We start from the raw sequence: 27,231 nt of genomic DNA, 5'->3' as shown, positions 1-27,231 counted from the left end.
CTTCAGATGTAATGTTACAAGCAGACAGCTTGCCAGGAATCAATGAATGGAGTTCCATAACTCCAATCTTGAAGCTTAATGCGTTAAAAAGAAGTAAGATGAAATAAATGTGTTTCACAAAGGAGACAGATAATTTATAATGAATTTAGAGTTGAATAAGGTTTTATATGCATGAATGGGGCAGCATTGTTGTTGTTTTTTTTAAACTGAATATTGCTTTAAATGAAATGTTACTTGATTAAAAAGAAACAATGCCACTATAAGGAAATGCATTTAAAATGGAGGGAAAAAGTTAAAATGATGTCCGAAGAAGTTTAATATTCATTTAAATGAAAGCGCTAACATTTTAAAACAGTTTTATTTTAGGAATAAAGCTCGCGATCATTTTATACTTCTAAATGGTGGTTCGTCTTTGTGGATTTAGCTGACACATTGCCTGCTTTTTTGTTTTTGCAAGTTTATCAACGCAGTTTTTGGTTTTAATTCTGTATAATATCTCATTGGTACTCTCACTATACCCGAACTACCCACCCTCTTTCAATGATGCTAAAATACTCCTTTTCCTCATCATTGATCCCAAAACATCTGTCTCATCACTGGTTACATTCCCCCAAACAACAACTCAATTTTAGAAGACCTTCTATTGTGGCTATTCACAAATATCACCTATGAAAACCATCATCCTAGGTGATGTAAATATTGACTGGCAATCTATTTCCACTCCTAACCCTACTTCTGTCATAAATCTATACAACTTCACACAGCTTATTGCCTCTCCAATCAAGTACAGCAAACACTCGGGTAGATCTTCCATTATAGACTGTGCCTTCACATCTGACCCACATAGGTTCATAGTTTCATACTAGGCTATCTGCCCTGGGGCATTTATAAGCCTAGCCCGATTGTGTTTGGCTTACGCCACCCCTTGATTTGAGTATACTGTGCCCTTTTTAAAGTTTAGTTTACTGTGCCTCTGTCTAATAGTGACACGGAAGTAATCCTCGGGACAAACCTACGATCCCCCCATCCACTCATCAAGATTCTTCTTGAAGAGAGTCAGTGAGGTGCTCTGCCTAACATGAATTGGAATTCTATTCCAGAGCAAAGAGAGCCTCTGGGTTATGAATCTGTCCCTCCAGCATGTTCTATTTATTTCTGTGCTGAGGTTCAAGTCCCTCGAGCGCGTGGCTCTAAGGGATTTAGATTTACTGAGGTGGAGCATGTCCATTAATTCTGGGTTGGACATAGCTTTATATGTCAGGCATAGATCACCTCGAAGTAGGCGGTATGCAACTGATTAGAGCTGGAGTTTTTTTAACCGAGCAGCATATGGCAACTGTTCGAGTCCCTTGATCCTCCTGGTGAGGTATTTTTGGGGTCTTTCTAATTGCTGCAGGTGTCGGGTAAGGTACATCCCAAAGGGGGCATTGTATTCTATGATGGGCCTGATGAGGGATGAATAAAGGGGCACGATTACCTCTCTTGATCTAGATGTGAATCCTTTCATGGTGAGGTGGGCTATGTAGAAGGTCTTTCTAACCACTTTGGCAATGTGGTTGTCAAAGGAGAGATTGCTATCAACTTGGGTCCCCAGATCCCCAATTACTTTCTCTGTACTTAATGGGTTACCACCTATGTGGTAATTTGTGGGCACATTGTTTTTGCCAAAGGGTATGACTATACACTTTTTGGCATTTAGCTTTAGACCATGGCTCTGGCACCAGTTATCGTGTCTGCAAGACCTTTTTGAAGGATGTTTGTGTCAGCTGGAGAGTCGATTATGGTGCCCAGTTTGCAGTCATCTGCGAACTTGGTGAGCCATAGTCCTCCCACGTTGGCCTGTACCTCAGAGAAGTAAATACCGAACAAGAGAGGTCCCAGGACAGAACCTTGTGGGATGCCACTTGTGAACGGTTTCGAGTCTGACATGGCTCCAGCAACTCTGACTTTGTGGGTTCTGTCTTTGAGCCAGTTTGCGACCCATCTTGTGACATAGGAGTTTATATTTAGGCTGGATAGCTTATCTATGATGCCCGAGTGGGGTATTGTGTCAAATGCCTTTGCGAGGTCCAGATAGGCTGTGTGGACTACCTTCCCTTCATCTATGGCCTTGGTGACTGTTTCGAAGAAGTCGACCAGGTTCAAAAGGCAGGATCTGCCCTTGACAAAGCCAAATTGGGTAGGATCTAGTGTCTGTAGGTCCCCAATGTCTTTGTTTATGAGTTCCATGATGATCCTCTCCATAGCCTTGCATACTAGGCTAGTCAGGCTTATGGGGCGATAGTTTCCAGGGTCCGCAGAGGTGCCACCTTTGTGGAGTGGGACCACTGTTGCTGTATGCCATTCTTTGGGCACATATCCTGTAGTGAGGCTGAGATTGTACAGCAGTTTTACTTGAGGGATTAGTTCTTCTTGGAGTTCATGTAGGACGCAACCCGGGACACCATCTGGTCCCATGGAAGCAGTGTTTTTTGCTTTGGAGAGGGCGGCCTTCACCTGAGCATCAGAGATGTTTGGGAGGCTGCAATCTGCCGGGATGGATACTTGCTCTTTTGGGGGGGAGGGTGTGGAGAATTTTGCACTGAACCTGTCTGCCAGGATACTGGCGATGTCTGTGGGTTCAGTGTATTTTTTGTCGTTTAGAATCAACTCAGAACAAGTCTGGGAGTTGCATCCCAGGTTTCTAACATAACTGAAAAAAGCCTTATGATTGTCTTTAGTGTTCTGTGCAATTTTTCTCTCGAAGCTGGCCTTGGAGGATTTTATGAGGGATCGTAATTTTTTGCTAGTACTGATCAGAGATGCCTTCCCTTTTAGGGATTTTGCTCTATCATGTAGTAGCTTCCTCCTTCTGTTGTACAGTTTATTTATGGTTGGGGTCCACCAGACTGGACGCCTGCCTTTGGATGATTGGGTCTTGATTTTGTTTGGGATAGCATGATCCATGCATTCCTGGAGATGTCCGTAGAATGCGTTTATACAGGATTCTGCAGTTTGGGCCGTAGTTTCTACTGGCCCTGGGGCCTTGAAGGATTCCACTTCAGTTTTGAGAAGTGTGAAGTTCGCTTTTGAGAAGTTTTTCACTGTGGTTTTCTGGGCTGGGGGTGGGGTCGGGATGTGGATATCCAGTGAAATTGATTTATGGTCTGATCTTACCAATGAGGGATATACTTCTGGTATGGAGCATAAAGTCCCCATGTTGGTAATGATCAGGTCTAGTATGTTTTCCCCTCTTGTGGGAGTGATGACTAGTTGTTCCATAGCATTTGAGTTTATAAATTCCAGGAACCTTTGGGCTAAGGTGCTGGGGCTTGAGTAATGCTCCCAGTCTATGTTTGGGTAGTTGAAGTCGCCCAATATAATGGTGTTCGGAGAGATCTTAGTGTTCTCCAATGTTTTGAGGAAAGCCGAGTGGGATTCCTGACTTTGAGAGGGTGGTCTGTAGGATGCTATAAACTGAAAAGCAGTCTTGCCCACTGTCAGATACTTCGTGCACTGCCACTAACCTGGAGGTGTGGATATCCTTGATAAATATGGAAACTCCCCCTCCTTTTGTGGTTCAGTCCGGGTTTTGGGGCCGAAAAGCATGATATGAGGTATAACCTGGTAGTGCTGGGGTGCTCTCTGGAGCCTTGAACCAGGTTTCTGTCACTGCACAGATATCGATGTTCTCCATACTGAGGAGAGCTTCGAGTGCATGCATCTTGAGGTTAAGACTTCTGGTGTTTAGCAGCATTACCCTTAGTTTCTTGTTCCTTGTGCTGTCTATGGAGGTGGGTTTGACTTTTGAGCCTTGCCTAAAAAAGGCACTATGGGGATGGCAAGAGCCTTTGCCAATATGCAAAAGTCCAGGGGTGACAGGTGCAAGCCGTCCCTAGCGAAGCAACATGGCTTGTCGAGCATGTCATCCCAGGCTGACAGACACTGGATCCCCTTTGAATGACACCAAAATTTTAGCCAATTGTTAAAATCGATCATTTTGTCTTTATACTGTGGCATCATTCTAGGTGAGGGTAAGATGCTGCTCAAGGTCAGTGTCATACCGGCCTGGGCTACATGATCAGAGAGCTCCTCTATGTCTCTTTTCATGTAGTCGAGGGAGGTACGTCTCAGGTCATTCATGCCAGCATGTACAATGACTGAGTCATATTTGTATTTGCTTTGAAATGACCTGAGTGCTTGCATTATGTGGCAGATCCTAGCGTCCGACAGGCAGCTCACTGTGCTTCTCTTTATTCAGCCTGGTGAGCGGACGCCAGTGTGTCTGACAACAGAGTCACCTATTACAAGAGTATCAGGTGTGTTATTCAGCCTTAAGGGCTGTGACTGCTTGGCACACTGACTTTGTGTGCTATGTGTTGTACGTGTTTTGTTTTGTGGTAGCGTTTGCTTGGATGTCTGCTTTGGAGGTCTCTGTTGCTTAGGTAGATTTTTATTTAGAGCCTCTGAGTATGTTTTTGTGTTTTTATGTGTTTGGTTCGCTGTTGTGGTGGGACTATGTGATACTGGAATTGTGTTGTGTGAGGTTACCTTCTCCTCCTGACTGGTTACACCAGTTTTGAGATGAGAGAGCTCAGCCTCCAGTTTGGCTATATGGTTGCATCTTTCACATATATTTGAACCTGTTTGGAGGAGGATAGGGTTGTCCGTGTACATGAGACAGTTGTAACATTGCCTCAAAATTCCCAGATTCACCAGCTGGACTGGAGAGGAAACCACTGACTTGACCTTTGGACATGCTAGAGTAATATAGGGAACTGAATTAAAACGGACCAATAGGGGACAAGGTAATTGTAGAGAGTAAAAGAGTAAGTAGTGCTTATGGTTTATTAGTGCTAACTTGTAAGACTACTTATTTGGACCAGTGAGGGGCCTTAGAATGAGAATATGGTGTTTAATTTGAGAGATAAAGCAGTTCTAAGGGAAAAAGTGAAGAGCAGACTTTGTGGAGCCAGGAATAGTTTAAACCCAATTAGGCGGCGCTGCCCGATGTTGCGCTTATAAAAATGCAAAACTGCGCAAAAGAGGGTTTTAAGAGAGGGAGATCAAGGAGTTTGGAATTGACCCAAAATGGCCAATAAAACTACAGTTTCAAGGCAGTAACCACTCCCACAGGGGCAGGCAGGCTGCTCAATGTTTATCACTGCCACTGATGAACACAGAGACTTCCCTTTAGCCCAAGCAAACAATGGCCTCCAAGAAACTTACAAACAGTTCAGAACATATGGAATCTTGGCTTTATAATAAAACAGACAATCTCCAAAACTTCAGAGAACCCACCAACCACACCAAAAAATCAATCAGATCCAAAAAAATAAAACACCTCACTACACCGCAACACAAGACGCACACACTAAGAACCCAACACAATTCTGGTCTTTCATTAATAACTTGTTAAATCCAGGCCACCCAGCCCAACTAACCCCTACAATCATCAACCAACCATACTAAATATATTTCTGACAATTTCCACTCACACTTCATACATTCAGTCCAGTCACTTCCCTCATAATGAACCCATTCACCTAACCCACCCCCCCTCCAACCCCACAAAACTATCCTCTGAAATCCCAGTCTTTCACCAACACAAGTCCCAGCTCAACCATCAAAAAACTTCTTCATAAGTTTAGGTTCATGGGTAAATACTAGCATCTCGTCTGGTACTCTCCTAAACTCAGTGAGTGACCACCTCCAAATTTTTCTTACGACTGCTAACTCACCCTCTAAAGGGCCATCACTAACACAGTCCATAACTTAGCCCAGTTTATCAAATATACATTCATATAAATATTGAAATTGTGCAAATGGCATCTACTAAAAAAATCCTCCTTCTGGAAGAAGCAGTTGCATATTTTGATTATGCCTTTCTCACTACATTAAACCAGTTAGTCTCAGCCAGGCACTATATTAAACCAGTTAGCCCCAGCCAGATACAAACAAATTCAACTACACCCCTTGGCAAACAAAAACTACTAAGCAACTTACAAGAGACAGAGATACAACCTGGAAATCTTGGCTTTATAATAAAACAGACAATCTCCAGAACTTCAGAGAACCCACCAACCACACCAAAAAATCAATCAGATCCAAAAAAATAAAACACCTCACTACACCGCAATACAAGACGCACACACTAAGAACCCAACACAATTCTGGTCTTTCATTAATAACTTGTTAAATCCAGGCCACCCAGCCCAACCAACCCCTACAACCATCAACCAACCATACTAAATCTATTTCTGACAATTTCCACTCACACTTCATACATTCAGTCCAGTCACTTCCCTCATAATGAACCCATTCACCTACCCCCCCCCCCAACCCCACAAAACTATCCTCTGAAATCCCAGTCTTTCACATCAACCCAAGTCCCAGCTCAACCATCAAAAAACTTCTTCATAAGTTTAGGTTCATGGGTAAATACTAGGCTAGTTGCCCTTATAGGCTATTTTAAAGTCTATCCAATTTCCTTGTCAAAGGTGAGAATCAAACTATATTTTACATTTGCGAGGTAAACACCTTAACTATTACACCAACCCCCAACTCCCAAACCTAAAACCCAATACACTTGCTGTTGATAATCTTCCCTTATACTGCATTAATATGGCTACCAACCCTTACGCATACCCTTTTCTCTATCCTTATAATTAGAGCTATCCAAGAAAACTATCAACAATCACCAACTAGAAAAAGTCACTAATTATTCCCCAAAACAAAGGAGACTCCAATTCATTCTGTAATTACTCCCCTATAGACATTATTTCTCCATTACCAAAAATCCTTGAAAATGTACACAGTCCCAAATTCTCAAACACTTAGACGACAACCTCCTCTCTTCTGCCCAGCATGGCTTCAGGCCATATCATGGCACTACCACAGTTTTTCTTAATTTCATATAATCTTCCACAGGGATTCTGGAAACTTTGTTTCTTCTCTTTTCCTTGAGTTATCTAAGGTATTTTGTCACTGTATTCCATCAGACTCTTCTCCATAAACTATCTTCACTAGGCCTTGACACCCTCTCCCTCTCATGGTTTGATTACTACCTTTCTTACAGGCTGTAGGCAGTAAAATGGCAGAAACAATAATCACTGTTTTTGTCCACCTCAGTCTCAGTGCCATAAGGCTCAGTCTTGGGCCTCCTACTTTTAACATTTTTATTAATGACCTCTACACCACTACTAAATGACACAGCTGTCATTCTGTATGTTGATGATGCTGTAACAATAACCACAGCCAAGTCCTTCAACAAACCTCAGGAAAAGACCCCAAAAGCTTTTTCCCTCTGTAGAAACATGGCTCAACAATTCTCACCTACTGCTGAATGCTAAGAAAACTAAAAGAATCCTTTTCACACCAAAATCTGGATCCTATACAAAAAAATAACTTCTCCATCACCTCATCAAACGACACTCCTATCAAACTTAAACACAAATCTGCTTAGTGTCATTACAGACAACCACTTCAAACCTCAAGTCTGATACTGAAATACAACAAGCTATCAAGAAAACCCATAGAAAAACTGGACTCCTATATAGTAGCAAACACTTTTTAACTAGCAATGCCAAAGAAAAAAGCCTATGTACACCTCCTACCATCACTACTATATGCTGCCCCCATCTACACCAGCCTTCAGAAATCTCAGCTAACACAAACTGAACAGTATTATAACAAGACAGCTAAATTTGCTACCAACCAATCCGCTAAATCTCACCACCGCCTGGTCTTAAAATAGTTAGACTGTTTAAAACCTCACACACTCTCACCCAGTCAGCAGTTGTTCATAATATAATCTATAAGAAAAACTACACTGAACTGCAAGCCTTAATGGAAACTTTACATTCCTGCACACTCAATATGTTCCGCTATCAACTCCCTATTAACATTTAGTAAAACCCACAACTCTGCTGGTCTGTCCCTGTACTCAAAATGATGTGTCCAAATCCTAGAATTCTACCCATACCAACATCAGACAACAAACCAAATTATTTAGATTTGAGAACTGTTGTTGCTAGAACAGTTTAAAACACTTCTGCTCTTGCACTTCGCAAAGCTAGATTACCTCAGCCCTTACACACCTGCACTTCCCACTACATACCTCAACAAAGTATTTCTCAATGTAAATTTCCCACTGTTTTCTACCCATTTGCCCTTAATGCCCCATCTACTGTGTCTACTTAACTGCTACAGGTTTATTCCTCCAGCAAAAATGCAACTCATACTCAGTACCTGCTACAGCTACCTTGATTTCACTACAACTTTCTTTTTCTCTCGTCATCTAACAAATATACAGACTACTCACATTTCCTTACCCACTCTTTGCTTTTTACACATATTTCCCACACCGCTTCATATTAATCCTAAACCATAAATGTAAAATTTTAAACTGGCTTACACAATGAGGTTTAAATTCTCAATTTGGCATATATTAAAATATAATATTTCACTTAATGTAGTTTGTCTCTAATATAGCTGCCTTTCAGTTATTGCATGTCCATATTATAACTTTAAGCTTTACATTCTTCTTTGTTGTTGAAAACTGCCTAGACCCACTGGATCCCTTGGGATGGCAAGAGCCTTTGCCAATATCCAAAAGCCCAGGGGTGACAGGTGCAAGCCGTCCCTAGCGAAGCAACATGGCTTGTCGAGCATGTCATCCCAGGCTGACAGACACTGGATCCCCTTTGAATGACACCAAAATTTTAGCCAACTGTTAAAATCGATCATTTTGTCTTTATACTGTGGCATCATTCTAGGTGAGGGTAAGATGCTGCTCAAGGTCAGTGTCATACCGGCCTGGGCTACATGATCAGAGAGCTCCTCTATGTCTCTTTTCATGTAGTCGAGGGAGGTACGTCTCCGGTCATTCATGCCAGCATGTACAATGACTGAGTCATATTTGTATTTGCTTTGGAGTGACCTGAGTGCTTGCATTATGTGGCAGATCCTAGCGCCCGACAGGCAGCTCACTGTGACCTTCTCTTTATTCAGCCTGGTGAGCGGGACGTCAGTGTGTCTGACAATAGAGTCACCTATTACAAGAGTATCAGGTGTGTTATTCAGCCTTAAGGGCTGTGACTGCTTGGCACACTGACTTTGTGTGCTATGTGTTGTACGTGTTTTGTTTTGTGGTAGCGTTTGCTTGGATGTCTGCTTTGGAGGTCTCTGTTGCTTAGGTAGATTTTTATTTAGAGCCTCTGAGTATGTTTTTGTGTTTTTATGTGTTTGGTTCGCTGTTGTGGTGGGACTATGTGATACTGGAATTGTGTTGTGTGAGGTTACCTTCTCCTCCTGACTGGTTACACCAGTTTTGAGATGAGAGAGCTCAGCCTCCAGTTTGGCTATATGGTTGCATCTTTCACATATATTTGAACCTGTTTGGAGGAGGATAGGGTTGTCCGTGTACATGAGACAGTTGTAACATTGCCTCAAAATTCCCAGATTCACCAGCTGGACTGGAGAGGAAACCACTGACTTGACCTTTGGACATGCTAGAGTAATATAGGGAACTGAATTAAAACGGACCAATAGGGGACAAGGTAATTGTAGAGAGTAAAAGAGTAAGTAGTGCTTATGGTTTATTAGTGCTAACTTGTAAGATTACTTATTTGGACCAGTGAGGGGCCTTAGAATGAGAATATGGTGTTTAATTTGAGAGATAGAGCAGTTCTAAGGGAAAAAGTGAAGAGCAGACTTTGTGGAGCCAGGAATAGTTTAAACCCAATTAGGCGGCGCTGCCCGATGTTGCGCTATGCGCAAAATGCGCAAAACTGCGCAAGGTTTTAAGAGAGGGAGATCAAGGAGTTTGGAATTGACCCAAAATGGCCAATAAAACTACAGTTTCAAGGCAGTAACCACTCCCACAGGGGCAGGCAGGCTGCTCAATGTTTATCACTGCCACTGATGAACACAGAGACTTCCCTTTAGCCCAAGCAAACAATGGCCTCCAAGAAACTTACAAACAGTTCAGAACATATGGAATCTTGGCTTTATAATAAAACAGACAATCTCCAAAACTTCAGAGAACCCACCAACCACACCAAAAAATCAATCAGATCCAAAAAAATAAAACACCTCACTACACCGCAACACAAGACGCACACTAAGAACCCAACACAATTCTGGTCTTTCATTAATAACTTGTTAAATCCAGGCCACCCAGCCCAACTAACCCCTACAATCATCAACCAACCATACTAAATATATTTCTGACAATTTCCACTCACACTTCATACATTCAGTCCAGTCACTTCCCTCATAATGAACCCATTCACCTAACCCACCCCCCCTCCAACCCCACAAAACTATCCTCTGAAATCCCAGTCTTTCACATCAACACAAGTCCCAGCTCAACCATCAACAAACTTCTTCATAAGTTTAGGTTCATGGGTAAATACTAGCATCTCGTCTGGTACTCTCCTAAACTCAGTGAGTGACCACCTCCAAATTTTTCTTACGACTGCTAACTCACCCTCTAAAGGGCCATCACTAACACAGTCCATAACTTAGCCCAGTTTATCAAATATACATTCATATAAATATTGAAATTGTGCAAATGGCATCTACTAAAAAAATCCTCCTTCTGGAAGAAGCAGTTGCATATTTTGATTATGCCTTTCTCACTACATTAAACCAGTTAGTCTCAGCCAGGCACTATATTAAACCAGTTAGCCCCAGCCAGATACAAACAAATTCAACTACACCCCTTGGCAAACAAAAACTACTAAGCAACTTACAAGAGACAGAGATACAACCTGGAAATCTTGGCTTTATAATAAAACAGACAATCTCCAGAACTTCAGAGAACCCACCAACCACACCAAAAAATCAATCAGATCCAAAAAAATAAAACACCTCACTACACCGCAATACAAGACGCACACACTAAGAACCCAACACAATTCTGGTCTTTCATTAATAACTTGTTAAATCCAGGCCACCCAGCCCAACCAACCCCTACAACCATCAACCAACCATAATAAATCTATTTCTGACAATTTCCACTCACACTTCATACATTCAGTCCAGTCACTTCCCTCATAATGAACCCATTCACCTAACCCCCAACCCCACAAAACTATCCTCTGAAATCCCAGTCTTTCACATCAACCCAAGTCCCAGCTCAACCATCAAAAAACTTCTTCATAAGTTTAGGTTCATGGGTAAATACTAGGCTAGTTGCCCTTATAGGCTATTTTAAAGTCTATCCAATTTCCTTGTCAAAGGTGAGAATCAAACTATATTTTACATTTGCGAGGTAAACACCTTAACTATTACACCAACCCCCAACTCCCAAACCTAAAACCCAATACACTTGCTGTTGATAATCTTCCCTTATACTGCATTAATATGGCTACCAACCCTTACGCATACCCTTTTCTCTATCCTTATAATTAGAGCTATCCAAGAAAACTATCAACAATCACCAACTAGAAAAAGTCACTAATTATTCCCCAAAACAAAGGAGACTCCAATTCATTCTGTAATTACTCCCCTATAGACATTATTTCTCCATTACCAAAAATCCTTGAAAAATGTACACAGTCCCAAATTCTCAAACACTTAGACGACAACCTCCTCTCTTCTGCCCAGCATGGCTTCAGGCCATATCATGGCACTACCACAGTTTTTCTTAATTTCATATAATCTTCCACAGGGATTCTGGAAACTTTGTTTCTTCTCTTTTCCTTGAGTTATCTAAGGTATTTTGTCACTGTATTCCATCAGACTCTTCTCCATAAACTATCTTCACTAGGCCTTGACACCCTCTCCCTCTCATGGTTTGATTACTACCTTTCTTACAAGCTGTAGGCAGTAAAATGGCAGAAACAATAATCACTGTTTTTGTCCACCTCAGTCTCAGTGCCATAAGGCTCAGTCTTGGGCCTCCTACTTTTAACATTTTTATTAATGACCTCTACACCACTACTAAATGACACAGCTGTCATTCTGTATGTTGATGATGCTGTAACAATAACCACAGCCAAGTCCTTCAACAAACCTCAGGAAAAGACCCCAAAAGCTTTTTCCCTCTGTAGAAACATGGCTCAACAATTCTCACCTACTGCTGAATGCTAAGAAAACTAAAATAATCCTTTTCACACCAAAATCTGGATCCTATACAAAAAAATAACTTCTCCATCACCTCATCAAACGACACTCCTATCCCTCATCAAACGACACTCCTATCAAACTTGTGTCAAACACAAATCTTAGTGTCATTACAGACAACCACTTCAAACCTCAAGGCTGATACTGAAATACAACAAGCTATCAAGAAAACCCATAGAAAAACTGGACTCCTATATAGTAGCAAACACTTTTTAACTAGCAATGCCAAAGAAAAAAGCCTATGCACACCTCCTACCATCACTACTATATGCTGCCCCCATCTACACCAGCCTTCAGAAATCTCAGCTAACACAAACTGAACAGTATTATAACAAGACAGCTAAATTTGCTACCAACCAATCCGCTAAATCTCACCACCGCCTGGTCTTAAAATAGTTAGACTGTTTAAAACCTCACACACTCTCACCCAGTCAGCAGTTGTTCATAATATAATCTATAAGAAAAAAACTACACTGAACTGCAAGCCTTAATGGAAACTTTACATTCCTGCACACTCAATATGTTCCGCTATCAACTCCCTATTAACATTTAGTAAAACCCACAACTCTGCTGGTCTGTCCCTGTACTCAAAATGATGTGTCCAAATCCTAGAATTCTACCCATACCAACATCAGACAACAAACCAAATTATTTAGATTTGAGAACTGTTGTTGCTAGAACAGTTTAAAAACACTTCTGCTCTTGCACTTCGCAAAGCTAGATTACCTCAGCCCTTACACACCTGCACTTCCCACTACATACCTCAACAAAGTATTTCTCAATGTAAATTTCCCACTGTTTTCTACCCATTTGCCCTTAATGCCCCATCTACTGTGTCTACTTAACTGCTACAGGTTTATTCCTCCAGCAAAAATGCAACTCATACTCAGTACCTGCTACAGCTACCTTGATTTCACTACAACTTTCTTTTTCTCTACGTCATCTAACAAATATACAGACTACTCACATTTCCTTACCCACTCTTTGCTTTTTACACATATTTCCCACACCGCTTCATATTAATCCTAAACCATAAATGTAAAATTTTAAACTGGCTTACACAATGAGGTTTAAATTCTCAATTTGGCATATATTAAAATATAATATTTCACTTAATGTAGTTTGTCTCTAATATAGCTGCCTTTCAGTTATTGCATGTCCATATTATAACTTTAAGCTTTACATTCTTCTTTGTTGTTGAAAACTGCCTACTTTACATTTTCCTCTATTATATAAACTACCTGTTTTGTAACTGGAGCTTTTCTCCCTGGGCCTCCACTGAAAAGTAGATACCGCAGCCCAGTCAGACTACCCTGGTTAACAAAATCAATAAATAAAACAGTTTGGAAAATCCATTCAACAAAGGTAGCTCTAAAATCAACTCCTGGCTAAGGATGAATCCCTAAAATTAACTGTTATCAGTGATGCTTCACATGGAAACCAACCCAACAGTGGCACAAAAGGATGGCAAATGACTGTTTTGACACAGCCAAAAAGGAAAGTATACATTAACCCCTACAACAGAAACTCTTGCCATGTCAGATGGCCTCAATAATGTACTCTACCCTACCCTATATTCTGAGCTTACACCTGGTGATCCAATGTGAGTAAATAACTAATCTTTGTCTGGGGCAATTAACTCTACTAATTCCATTGCAAAAAAAAAAAAAGAGAGATTCACCTAGAAATTAGTGGAGTAAGATAACTCATTACTAACTCACAACTAACAGTGTCCTATGGTCTGTTATTAAAAAAGTAGCTGTCAGATTGCTTGTCTAAGTAGGGGACTTCCACTATTGAATTTCTAAGGTTACTTAGCATAGCTCACAACGTCTTATCTCCAAAATCAGGGACAAATCCAGAAGTAATCAGGGACAATCATGTAAACATTTTAAAATATTAGTATATTAGCTTAAGAAGTTTACAGAATAACAGAATGTGAATTAATGTGCATTTCTGAAATAAAATAAATCTATAACCCTGATTACTGGTCATTATTAAGTGTAATCCACCACCTTTTCTCCCCAAATCACAGGTTTTAGGAGGGATTAAGAGCAATATTTTGTGCCAAAATCAGGGACAGTTGAGAGTTATGTCACTCGGAGAAGGAATAAATGGCGTGCTACTACTGAATCTCTCTGCAACATGTTAACCTTCTCCCCTCTGTGAACAAATCAAACAGGTTAAGTCTGCAGTTAATTTCTTTGTTTGAGACTTTTACTACATCTGTTTTGTGGGAGACTTACTGCAGCATCAAGTTTACGCTGTTAGCAGAAGCTGCCTCAACAATGATGACATTGTGCTCTCACAGCATCTTAGACTGGGCTCTGTGTATGTGTATCACTGTAGTGTTGCCTGTGCAGCTTGGATGTTCAAAATAATACATTTCATGTGTCTTAAAGATTGAACTAGCTTGTTCATGTTTTCATCCCTAACCGTAATGGCTGCTAAATCTTGGACTTCTTATATTTATGGTACAGTCAAAACAACAAAAAAGCTAATAAAAATAAAGTCTTCTCGTCAACATTTCATTCTACTAAACTTACACCAACTAGCTGATAGGTTCCCAGAAGACAAATCTTAGTCAGTGGGTAAAAATGAGTACCAAAGTACAAGTAAAGTGAAAAAAAGCAACTCTTAAGAATATAAGTTCCCATAAAGGGGAACACTCACTGAATCATTATGTTAAATTAGATGTCTTCATTTTTCAAAATCTGGGCCACCTGACAAAGGACAGGAATAAGGGGGACTATCCTGCCAAAATACCTGTATTTTGTCTGAGAAGTCACTCTGCCTCTAATGAGAGGCATTCATTGCATCTGCTGAGGGCATGGGATGAATCATCAAGCTGTGTGATGTACACACAACTGGTTTAAGAAACATTTTAAGTCCTAAAAAAGTTCTGCAGTAAATGGGATGGGTAATAAAAAGATGCACTTTGAACATTTGACTTTGTAAAGTCCTACCAGCATTGGATAAGTCCTCATCAATGAAGAGGAACTCAAAACAAAACACAGATCTGATGTAATAAAGAAAACAGTTACCTCTCTTAAACAGAGGGAGACTCAGCTGTTGAGGTGCAACTCAAAACAATGTTTGTAACCCAAGTCCTCTGATGCAATGCTACAACAGTACAGACTCCAGTAACAGGATCTCTGTCATGGTCACTTACCTATCAGCAATGGAAGAAGGCTTGTCTCCTATTGGTATTAACATTCCACCCCACAGAGAAGATGATAGTACCTAAATAGTAGTAAAAAAATGTATACGTTTTTTTACTTGTGCACACAAAGTATAAACTTTTATAAACTGAAAGAAAAAAAATACTATTTAATCTTCCACGTTGACATTTTATCCCATCACTTTGCATCAGGTCTACCCAAATATTACAGCCTTAGAGTATTAACCTTTTGCTCCATAAATAATTTCATTTGTTTAACATCATTGACTTACTGCTCCAACTATGCTTAGATAAACTAGATTGCAATCAGATATTTTCAAAAGGGGGAATACACAGCACAGTGGTATTCCATGAGGGAGCATCAGCGAAGATTAAGGTGGATCTTACCCCAACTCACCAAACAGGTAATGGGGATTCAAAACCACTTCCTGGTTTCACTGTGGCACAATACAATGCTGGCACACTGACACTAAGGAAATGCGTGTGGTACAACTTCTCCCCCTCTTAGAAACTGTTGCAATCTCAAGTATGGACTTGATAACTGAAGAAACCAAGGCTTTGTAACACCGACGTCTCTTTTGGTTTTATTTCATAAGCAAAAGAACAATTACAATACAACTTAACTGCTTTTGTGTGGTGACATCTGCAGAGGAATCTATGTTTAAATTGGTGGGGAACACAATACTCCATGAAGGAATGTGGGTATTGGTGACTTATGAAACACCTCCTTTTTAGCAAAATGTACTGTTAGAAGGTTTCACAACATTCTGTTCAAACTACTTAAAACATGCATGCACACGGTGTGATCAAACACTGATTTGTTCGGGATCATTAGCACAGCTGCCAAGAGCCTGTGCTTTACCAGCAGCAGGTTCAATTCAAGATTACATTATGCTGACCTATAGTCCATACCACGTCTATTCTTCAGCCACACTGCCATTCAGTGACAAGTACATCCTCTACTACTATCCAAACTCGCAAATTTCCACCTATCCCCCTCCGCACTTGCTGGTTTAATAGTTCTCTATCTGACAGGAACAATCTGTCAAATGGCTCTCATCCTCCTCACCTTTCCTTCCCATCTCCACTGCTGTTCCCCAAGGCTCCATCTTGGGACCCCTTTTGTTTAACATCTTCACCAATGATCTTTACACCTCATGCAAAGAATCCTCCCTTATTCAGTATGCCGACGACTCCACACTTATATCCATCTCAAATAACATTCTTGAACTACACTCCCTGACCCAACAGCTTCTACTATCCATTGAACAATGGCTCTCTCACAACCTATTGATCCTAAATCTCAAAAAGACTCCTACTTTTTCTTCCCCGTTCTCTTTCTCATCACAAAACCTCCTTTTTTATTACATCTTCTAACAATACAACTATCCAACCTGACACCCACACAAAACTCCTAGGGGTCATTATCGATGACGAACTAAAGTTCAACCTACACATACACCACTGTATAAAAAACAAACCAGAAACTAGGTCTGCTATATTGGAACAAAAAATTCCTAACCCCTGAATCTAGACTTACCCTGGGCCAGGCACTCCTCCTCCCATCCCTCTTATACGCCACCCCAGTTCTTACCAATATCCAGACCTGCACTCTAAACAAACTCCAACAGACTTACCATAAAACAGCTAGATTCATTACTAACTCCCCATACAACTCACACCACTGCATTTCTTTAAAATATCTTCAATAGCTTGAACTTCCCCAATTTCTGCTATCTTATCAGTTTCATATGCTACACTCTATTCTTTATAAACCCTCCTTCCGTCCATCTCTATCTTCCTTAGTCTCCATCTACATCCCATCCCGGACCCTCCGTACTTCTAACCAACAATTACTTGATATCAGTAGGCAAACTACTCTACAAACACTCCCTTGCCCATGCTTGGAATAAACTTCCCCTTGACCTACGTTCAATCTCCCACACCTCACACTTTAAAAATGAACTAAAAGCTTATTTTCTCAATTCCAGAACCTGCCCTTGCCATGACCCTACCTAGTCTTCCTTCCCTTTATGTACCATCAAAAGGACCATACTTAGTACCTCATTACACCTCTCTCTCCAATGTGTCTACTATGCATTTGCATAATTTTATACAAACAAAATGTTTTTATTGTTGATCTATTGAACTATATCAATGTAAAATTGTTACTTAGCTTCTTTTTAATGCAACTTTAACTTTATGCATGTAACCCAACATATGTGAATCTTTTTGCTATAACTGCTATTATATCAGTATTGTTTAAAATTATACTTGTTTAAAATGTACTACTGGAGCTTTTCTCCTCGGGTCTCCACTGAAAATGGGCCACAAGCCCAGTTGGACAAACACAGTTAACAAATGTCAATAAATAAATAAATAAAAGTATAAGAATGTAAGCTGCATTCTTATGCAGTTAGGATCAGAGCAACATTCTGTGCTGATAACCTATGGCAATACGGCAGATCAATTTGAAGTGAACCCCTTTGGAAATGTAGCTTGAATTCAAATCCTAATTATTCAACAGTAGAGAGTCACTCAAATAAAGTGACTTTTGTAAACTACTGCATGTCCTATTTTATTTGTAATAAATAAAAACACCCATAAGATTTCTTACTCCCTTCAAACCCAAGTTCCTTTACAACTCTTCCAACATATGCAATCAGTTTAATGATGCTAACAAGTGAGCAATATATCACCATTTATTTATTTATTTTCACATTTGATAACTAGACAAATAGTGGCCTGAAGACCCTTTTCGGGCATGACCTGGGTCACAAAACCGCAAAAGAAAGTACCATTATGCAAATAAACTTACCATAGTGGCAGATATTCAAATAATTACTGCTCCAGTGGCCTTATCTACATGGGTTATGTCCTGCTAAGGATATAACAGCTGGACAGTTTCCAAAGCTTAAGGGCACTTCCCAGGTGTCCATACAATTAAGCAGCTCAAGCAGAACTGTAGAAAGAGAGTGATTTGGGCACCAAGACCTTCACAGCTTTCATGCAAACTGACAAGAGGTTAGAGCCCTGAAAACGTCTGCTAGGAAACTAAAAATAAAAATCTTCACCCTGGCAACAAAAGCAAACATAAGGAGGATGCAGGGAGGCAGTCTACTGCAGCAATAATCATTCAAGTATCTACTGTTACGGTAAGATTACTTAAGCAATTGTACTATGTTCATCTTTTAATCACTGATGCAGTAGCCTTAGCTACATGGGTAGATCATCTTAAACTGACTGGGAGGAGGAAGGATGGGGGTCTAGGAGCCGTTGGAGAATGGTCCTAGCAAAGCCTGCCATAGACCTGGATAAGGAAGCTAGTTTGCAGCGCTTCATAAAAGGTATGCACAGAAGAGCAACTTGCTGCTTCTAAATTGTAAAATACAAACATTTCTAAAATGCCAGATTAAGCCAAGGTCCTGGTAGACTCAGGCTTGACCGTCTGAAATCGCCTTACTGTGGTTGGTATAACAAAAGGTAATAGCACTAGACAACCATTTAGAGATTGTCTGCTTTGATAAAGGTTGCCCTTTCTTCTCACTTTCATAAGAAATGAATAATTGATCAGAATTTCTGAAAATTTTAGTTGCGTGATGATAATATTGGATTGGACTGTGGTTGCGGGATCCTTCTTCCCTCAATTTTAGGCTCTGGAAAGAACACAGGGAGATGGGTAGCTTGGCTCAAAGTAAGCTCAAATATCTCTTAAAGTATAAACAAATGATCAATTCTCAAGGAAACCTTATTTTCTGGAAAATGATATAAGGTTGGTCCACCGTAAAAGCTTGATAATCAAATACTCTTCTTGCAGAAGTCAGATCAAGCAGCAAAACTGTTTTCCATATTAAGAACTATAATCCAGCCTGATGAGCTGGAGGTTTGATATGCAACACCCCTTTCCAAAAAACATTTTGAGATATGAATGCATTGAAAGAGGAGGATCCACTGGTAGACACTGTGAAATGGCAAACAAATGAACCTTGATATAGGAATAAGAAAGGCAAGTGGATAGTTGTTGTGTTTTTCGGCCTTTCCCGGTTAGGGGTCGCCACAGCGGAACTCCGGTCCGCTAATGATTGGTAGTTGATTTTTACGTGCCGAGTTACCAGCCCTGATGCACAACCCTCAACGAAGGTACGTCCATTCACGCATATCTCCATGCAGAAGACACTCTAGCTGAGAATCGAACCGGACAGCGTCTTACTGTGAGGCGACAACGCTACCGCAGCACCACCACCGGATAGTAACTCTCACAAATATTGTGGATCAAGGAAATACCAGCCTTAAAAAGGGTCCTGGCTCTTGTCTCAACAGCAACTAGTTAAATATTTTCTATTTGCTAAAAAACAATTTCCTAGTAGGAGGTTTTCTTGCCTACTTTAATAGCTGCAGCACATCTTCAAAACATAAGTGCCTACACCTTCTCCACATATGTCTGCAACCTCAAAGGAAGCACCCAGATCTGTTCAGAACCGGTGGTCAAGGACGCCACATACACAAATGCCGTAGGTATAGCAAACTTGCTGGCTGACAGATTCAGAGAAAACTTCACCCCTCTGTCCCCCCATCAGAAAATCAGGACATCCCCAATACCTGCTGCCTTCCCCTTATATCTAGGGAACAGGTCATCACTTCTCTCTTAAAGGCAAAAAATACAGCCTCCATGGAACGAGATAACATACCAGGCTGCATCCTATGTGAACTCGGGCAGGAACCTGCAGCACCATTAGGCGCCCTATTCAACCAAAGCCTGAGTACCGGCTTCATCGCAGCTGAGTGGCGGACAGCCATTATCATCCTTTTACACAAAGGTGGAGCATCCACCGATCCAGGAAATTATAGACTCATCAGCCTAACTAGCCTGATCTGCAAGGTCATGGAATGGATTATCATGGACCTCATTAACAAGGACATTGGCAACCTCCAAGCAGTCGATCCCACACAGTTTGGCTTCGTCAAGGGGAGGTCATGCCTGCTAAATTTGGTCGACTTGTTTGAGACAGTCACCAAAGCCATGTATTAGGAGAAGATGGTGCACACCGCCTACCTTGACTTGGCCAAAGCCTTTGACACTATTCCCCACTCGGGCATAGCAGATAAACTCTCTCAACTAGGCATCAATCCGTATGTTACCAGATGGGTAGCAAACTGGCTCACTGACAGAACTCACCTAGTTAAAATAGGGGAGCCACCGCAAGCATTAGACCCATAACAAGCAGCATACCCCAGGGTTCAGTCTTGGGGCCTCTGTTATTTGGGATATACTTTTCTGAGGTGCAGGCCAAAACCACCGAGCTATGGATGACCATGTTTGCAGATGACTGCAGGCTGGGTGCTGTCATCAATCCCCTACTGATGTGGATATTCTCCAAGTGGGTTTCCCTCAGACAAATGACTGGTGCCAGAAACATGGCCTCAAGCTGAATACCAAAAAATGCATCATCACCCTCTTTGGGGAGAGTGACATCCCCACAAATTATCACATTAGTAATAATGTCCTAAGCACGCAATCAGTTGTGAGGGATTTGGGGACTCGGGTTAATAGCAACCTGACTTTTGACCACCATGTTGCTTCTGTTGTATGGAAAGCCTTCTACATGGCTCACCTCATAAGTAAGGACATCTCATCCATGGACAAGGAGGTCATAACTTCCCTGTATTCTTCCCTTATAAGCCCCATTATTGAGTACAATGTCCCTTTCGGCATGTACCTCCCAAAGCACATGGGGCATCTGGAGAGACCACAGAGGTTCCTCACCAGGAGGATCCAGGGCCTCAAACATCTACCATACACAGATAGTCTAAAAGCCTTATCCCTCTACTCAGTTTCATACAGACCCCTCAGAGGTGACCCCTCTGTCTTTCATACAAGGCGATCACGGACCCCACCATGATGGGACTGCTGCATATCCACAAGTCAAGCTCCACTCCAGTAACTCACACGCATGGCCTCAACCTGGTCTGTGACATCAACAGGATTTGTTGACAGGACAGATTTGTATCCCAGAGACTTCCACATCTATGCAATAGACTCTAGCTCCACATCAAGCAGAGTACCTCTTTACTACTTTTTAAGCGCAACCTGGAAATGGGCTGAAAAGGACTGAAGCACCTTCACTCAACCTCTCCAGTAGGAGAATGCTAAGAAGTTCCACAGAGAATAACAAATGCAAAAATAGCTGCATCTTGACATACACTTTGGATTATCACAGTATCAAAAATGTTATTGAAGAAAACTGGGAGATTAACATCTTAGATGAAGCCCCATCCTTTGTTTATAGGAAGGCCAGGAACATTAGAAGTTTTTGTTGAATTTAAACCTACACCATATGAGAGAAACACTAAAAGATGTGAAACTAATTGTACAGTATGTATATTTATATAGCAAGGTGATAGTTTGTATTGCCCTTACTTAAAGAAAATCATTAAGACCAGTGCAGGGGGTGAGTGTAACACTACAAAAGTAATTTACAGGGCACAGTGCAATGAATGTGATGCATTCTATGTGGGCAAGACTGTAAATAAACTCAAGCATGGGATTTCATGTCATTGTCAGAAATCTGCTCTGGATGTACAAAATAATGCATTAGCCAAACAACTTTCCTTCATAAAAGACACACAGGTTTTACGTTCCAGATCCTGGATTGCATAGACATGGGTGATCTTGAAGGAGGCATCCTGAATATTCTGGAGAAACATGAACTCATGTGGCAATTAAAGCTGAACTCTTTTAGGAAGTGTGGACTAAACTACTACTGTTAAATTAAAAGTGTACTGGAACTTACAAAATTGACACATTGTTTACATGACTAATTTTACTTTATTTTATTCTATCAGTTGGTTTTAAATACCATTTTAAATCAGTTGTAATTTAAGTGTATATTTTGTTGCCATCATCATACATTTTTTTCTTATTATTTTTTTCTTTTTCTGGTTCTCTTTTTTCCACTTTATTCAAAATGATGTGTAATAACAATATTAACTAATTATACAATAATATTTTTACAGATAGTTTTTAGGGTTCTTGTACACAGACCTGAAAAGTTTAGAAGGACGAAAGCAATTTTTGTTAACAATAGGTTACGAAAATAGAATATGATTTTTACAATTGATGTTTTACATGCAAAGTGCATATGTATATATTTTATATATATTTTTGATTGCTAAATGGACTAAGTTTGATACATTTCCAGCCATGTAGTATATTGTCTTGGAAAAAATCACAGACTTAATAATCTACTTAATAATATGGTTAAATAAGAGGTACCACATCATTATAAATTTTATTTGAAGTACATAAGGGTTATATTATTATGACAGCTACTAAGTAGGGCAGGACCAGCTCAAATGTCACACTGATGGGGGAATGGATGTGAATTTAACATGTGTACCAATAACATTGTTTTACAGCACAATAAACCACGCCCTTGCCTGAAGTGTATATATATATATATATATATATATATATATATATATATATATATATATATATTTATTTAGAAAGCTTGTGAGGAAACTATTACTCTATTTTTGTTTTACTTGGATTGCTTGTCTGTATACTTAATAAAGGAATTTCGACAGGAAACAGAGTGACTGCCTTGCTTGGATTACTTCCGAATACTTGGTAATACTGTACAATTATATATTTTTTATTATTATTTTTTTTTTTTTTACTTAAGACAAGTTTAAGTTCGCTACTTCTACTATTATTGTCTGATCTGATTAATATACAGTGATTAACTAGAGATATATGGACTGAAAATCTTCCACACAGAGAGGTTTCTTACACTCTTTTGCTAAAGGAATAATGAGGATCGTAGATGCCACAAATCCTAGTATCCTAAGAAATTCCCTTGTTGAGGCATTGGTTTGAATGGAAAAAAAATCAAGAGCAGATCTAGATATAGAGCTACCTTTTCCTGCGGAAGAAAAGCTCTTTGAACTGACTACCAAGCAGACACCCCAAGAAAACAATACTGTGAAAAGGAGTTAAGTAGGACTTTTGGATGTTCTCCTGAAACCCCAGTTTCTGCAGGAGACATCTCATCCAAGTGAGAGACTACTGATACTGAAAAAATAAAACTCTGCAAAGATGTTTGTTGCAAAAAAAAAATTATCCTGGTTTCCCATCTTTCCTGACCTAGAGTAGTCCAAATACAGGCTTTGCTGTATTCTGGACTTTTGGAAAGTTCCTGTGTTGCCCATTTCCTTTCTTGGATAAAGAGAGGCTTCTTTGTTCACCAGTGGCAGTGGGGAGCTTAGAGCAGCCTATCTATCCCTGGAGGAGTGTTCCCAGCACAAGAATCTGGTAGTCTACTGGCCATTTTGGGCCAATTTCTAGCTCTTTCAGGTCCCCCTATATAAAACCCGCTTTGGCGCGGTTTTTGCGCTTGTTACTACTCAGCCAAGCTCCGTGTGGTCCTGCAGAGTGGTGCTAGCAGCAGAGAGGCTAAAAGAGCGACTGCTAACCTGATAAAAGTGTTTTTTTCCTGCTACTACCTGGGCGACTGTCCGATCTAGCTAAACTGCAAGTAATTCTGCTTCTTGAACTGTTTTAAACTGTTTAAAGTTGTTTTTGCACCTGCACTTTTAAAGTTTGCCCTGTTTGTTGCATTTACCTGTTGAGGCTACACACTCAAGTGCGCTAGCCTGTGTTACATATTTATTGCACTTTCCTGCTGTTTATTGCAAAAAAGAAAAAAATATCCTTGTTTCCCATCTTTCCTGACCTAGAGTAGTCCAAATACAGGCTTTGCTGTATTCTGGACTTTTGGAAAATTCCTGTGTTGCCCATTTCCTTTCTTGGATAAAGGGAGGCTTCTTTGTTCACCAGTGGCAGTGGGGAGCTTGGAGCAGCCTATCTATCCCTGGAGGAGTGTTCCCAGCACAAGAATCTGGTAGTCTATTGGCCGTTTTGGGCCATTTTCTAGCTCTTTCAAGTCCCCCTGTATAAAACCTGTTTTAGCACGGCTTTGCGCAATTTTGCGCATAGTGCAGCATCATTGGGTTTAAACCATTCCCGGCTCCACAAAGTCTGCTCTTCACTTTTTCCCTTACAACTGATCTAGTTCTCATAATAAACACCATATTCCCACTCTAAAGCCTGGCACTTGCTCACTAAAGCAATTATATAAGTCAGCACTAAAAAATTAAAAGCACTACACCCTCACAAACTCCCCTTAAGTACTTTGTTCCCCATTGGCCCTTTTTTCAATTATAAAGGAATTCCCAATACTATTCTAGCATGTCCAAAGGTCAGTTGTCAATCTCCTCTCCGGTCCAGCTGGTGAATCTGGGAATCTTGAGGCAATGTTATAACTACCTCATGTACATAGACAACCCTCTCCTCCTCCCAACAAATTCCAACACATGTGAGAGATGCAACCATATAGCCAAACTGGAGGATAAGCTCTCTCAACTCAGTACTGGCATAACCAGTCAGGAGGAGAAGGAAACCACACTCACTACAATTCCAGTCTCACAAAGACCTACCATGACAGCAAACCAAACACATAAACACACAAAAACATACTTGGAGGCTCTAAATAAAAATCTGCCTAAGCAGCAGAGACCTCCAAAGAAGACACCCACGCAACCGCTACCCCAAAACAAAACACGTGCAACACATAGCTCACAAAGCCACTGTGCCAAACAGTCACAGCCCTTAAGGCTAAACAACACACCTGATACACTTGTAATAGGTGACTCTATCGTCAGGCACACTGACGTCCCGCTCACCAGGCTGAACAAGGAGAAGGTCACGGTGAGCTGCCTGTCGGGCGCTAGGATCTGCCACATAACACAAGCACTCAGGTCACTCCAAGGTAAGTACAAATATGACTCAGTCATCATCCATGCTGGTGTGAATGACCTGAGATGTACCTCCCTGGACTACATGAAGAGAGACATAGAGGAGCTCTCTGAGCATGTAGCCCAGGCCGGTATGACCCTGACCTTGAGTAGCATCTTACCCTCACCAAGAATGATGCCACAATATGAAGACAAGATGATCAATTTCAACAATTGGCTTAAGTATTGGTGTCATTCAAAGGGGATCCAATGCCTGTCTGCCTGGGATGACATGCTCAACAAGCCATGATGCTTCGCTAGGGACGGCTTGCACCTGTCACCCCTGGGCTTTCGGATATTGGCAAAGGCTCTTGCCACCCCCATAGTGCCTTTTTTAGGCAAGGCTCAAAAGACAAACCCACCTCCATAGGTATCACAAGGGATAAGAAACTAAGAGTAATGCTACTCAACGCCAGAAGTCTAAACCTCAAGATGCATGCACTCGAAACTCTCCTTAGCATGGAGAACATCGATATCTGTGCAGTAACAGAAATCTGGTTCAAGGCTCCCGAGAGCACCCCAGCACTACCAGGTTATACCTCATAACATGTTTTTCGGCCCCAAAATTTGGACCGAACCACAAAAGGAGGGGGAGTATCAATATTCGTCAAAGATACCCACACCTCCAGGTTGGTGGCACAGCACGAAGCATCAGAGACTATCCATGTGCAACTAACAGTGGGTAAAACTGCCTTCCAGTTTACAGCCTGCTACAGACCACCCTCCCAAACCCAGGAACCCCACTCGGCCTTCTTGAGAACATTGGAAAATATGAAGGTCTCTCCAAACACCATTATACTGGGCGACTTCTACTACCCTAACATAGACTGGGAGCATTACTCTAGCTCCAACACCCTAGCCCAAAGGTTCCTAGAATTTATAAACTCAAATGCTATGGAACAACTTGTTGCCACTCCCACAAGAGGGGAAAACATACTGGACCTGATCATCACCAACATGGGGACTCTATGCTCCAGACCAGAAGTGTATCCCTCACTGGTAAGATCAGACCATAAACTAATCTCACTAGATATTCACATCCCGACCCCAGCCCCTGCCCAGAAAACCACAGTGAAAAACGTCTCTAAAGCAAATTTCGCACTCCTCAAAACAGAGGTGAAATCCTTCAAAGCCCCCGGGCCTGTGGAAAATACGGCCCAGACCGCAGAATCCTTTATAAATGCATTCTATGAACACCTTCAGGAATGCATGGATCATGCAATCCCAAATAAAACCAAGACCCAATCCTCCAAGGTTAGGCGTCCTGTCTGGTGGACCCCAGCCATAAACAAACTATACAATAGAAGGAGGAAGCTACTACATGATAGAGCAAAATCCCAAAAAGGGAAGGCATCTCTGATCAGTATTAGCAAAAAACTACGGGCACTCATAAAATCGTCTAAGGCCAGCTTCGAGAGAAAAATTGCATAGGACACTAAGGATAATCAAAAGGCTTTCTTTAGTTATGTTAGGAACCTGGGTGGGAATTCCCAGATATGCTCAGAATTAGTCCAAAATGACAAAAAATACACCAAACCCACAGACATTGCCAACATCCTAGCTGACAGGTTCAGCGCAAACTTCTCCAGCTGACAGGTTCAGCGCAAACTTCTCCCCCCCTTCCCCACCAAAAGGGCAAATATCTATCCCAGCAGAGTGCTGCCCCCCTGACATCTCAGAAGCTCAGGTAAGAGCCGCCCTCTCCAAAGCAAAAAACACAGCATCAATGGGACCAGACGGTGTCCCGGGCTGCTTCCTACATGAACTCCAAGAAGAACTAAACCCAAACATAAAACTACTGTTCAGTCTCAGCCTTACTACAGGATATGTACCCAAAGAGTGGCGTACAGCAACAGTGGTCCCTCTCCACAAAGGTGGTGCCTCAACGGATCCTGGAAACTATCGCCCCATAAGCCTGACTAGCTTGGTCTGCAAAGCTATGGAAAGGATCATCATGGACCTCATAAATAAAGATATTGGGGACCTACAGACACTGGATCCTACCCAGTTCGGCTTTGTTAAGGGCAGATCCTGCCTCTTAAACCTGGTCGATTTCTTTGAAACAGTCACCAAGGCCATTGACG

At 41.1% G+C, this 27,231-nt stretch overlaps 1 protein-coding gene across 1 annotated transcript in view; it reads right to left on the bottom strand.

The window, feature by feature from the left end:
* Positions 1-27,231, bottom strand: part of SAMM50 (SAMM50 sorting and assembly machinery component) — a 1,314,985-nt gene that overhangs the window by 448,835 nt on the left and 838,919 nt on the right. The window contains exon 11 of the mRNA XM_044088615.1: positions 15,284-15,354. Within this exon, the coding sequence (XP_043944550.1) occupies positions 15,284-15,354 (71 nt within the window). The remainder of the gene's footprint in view (positions 1-15,283; positions 15,355-27,231) is intronic.

Source organism: Protopterus annectens, chromosome 11.part0 (genome assembly GCF_019279795.1).
Source record: "Protopterus annectens isolate FY-2018-M chromosome 11.part0, PAN1.0, whole genome shotgun sequence".
In the NCBI taxonomy this organism is placed as follows: Eukaryota; Metazoa; Chordata; order Ceratodontiformes; family Protopteridae; genus Protopterus; species Protopterus annectens.
The sequence above is the reverse complement of the archived record's forward strand: the minus strand, read 5'-3'. Positions and strand labels throughout refer to the sequence as shown.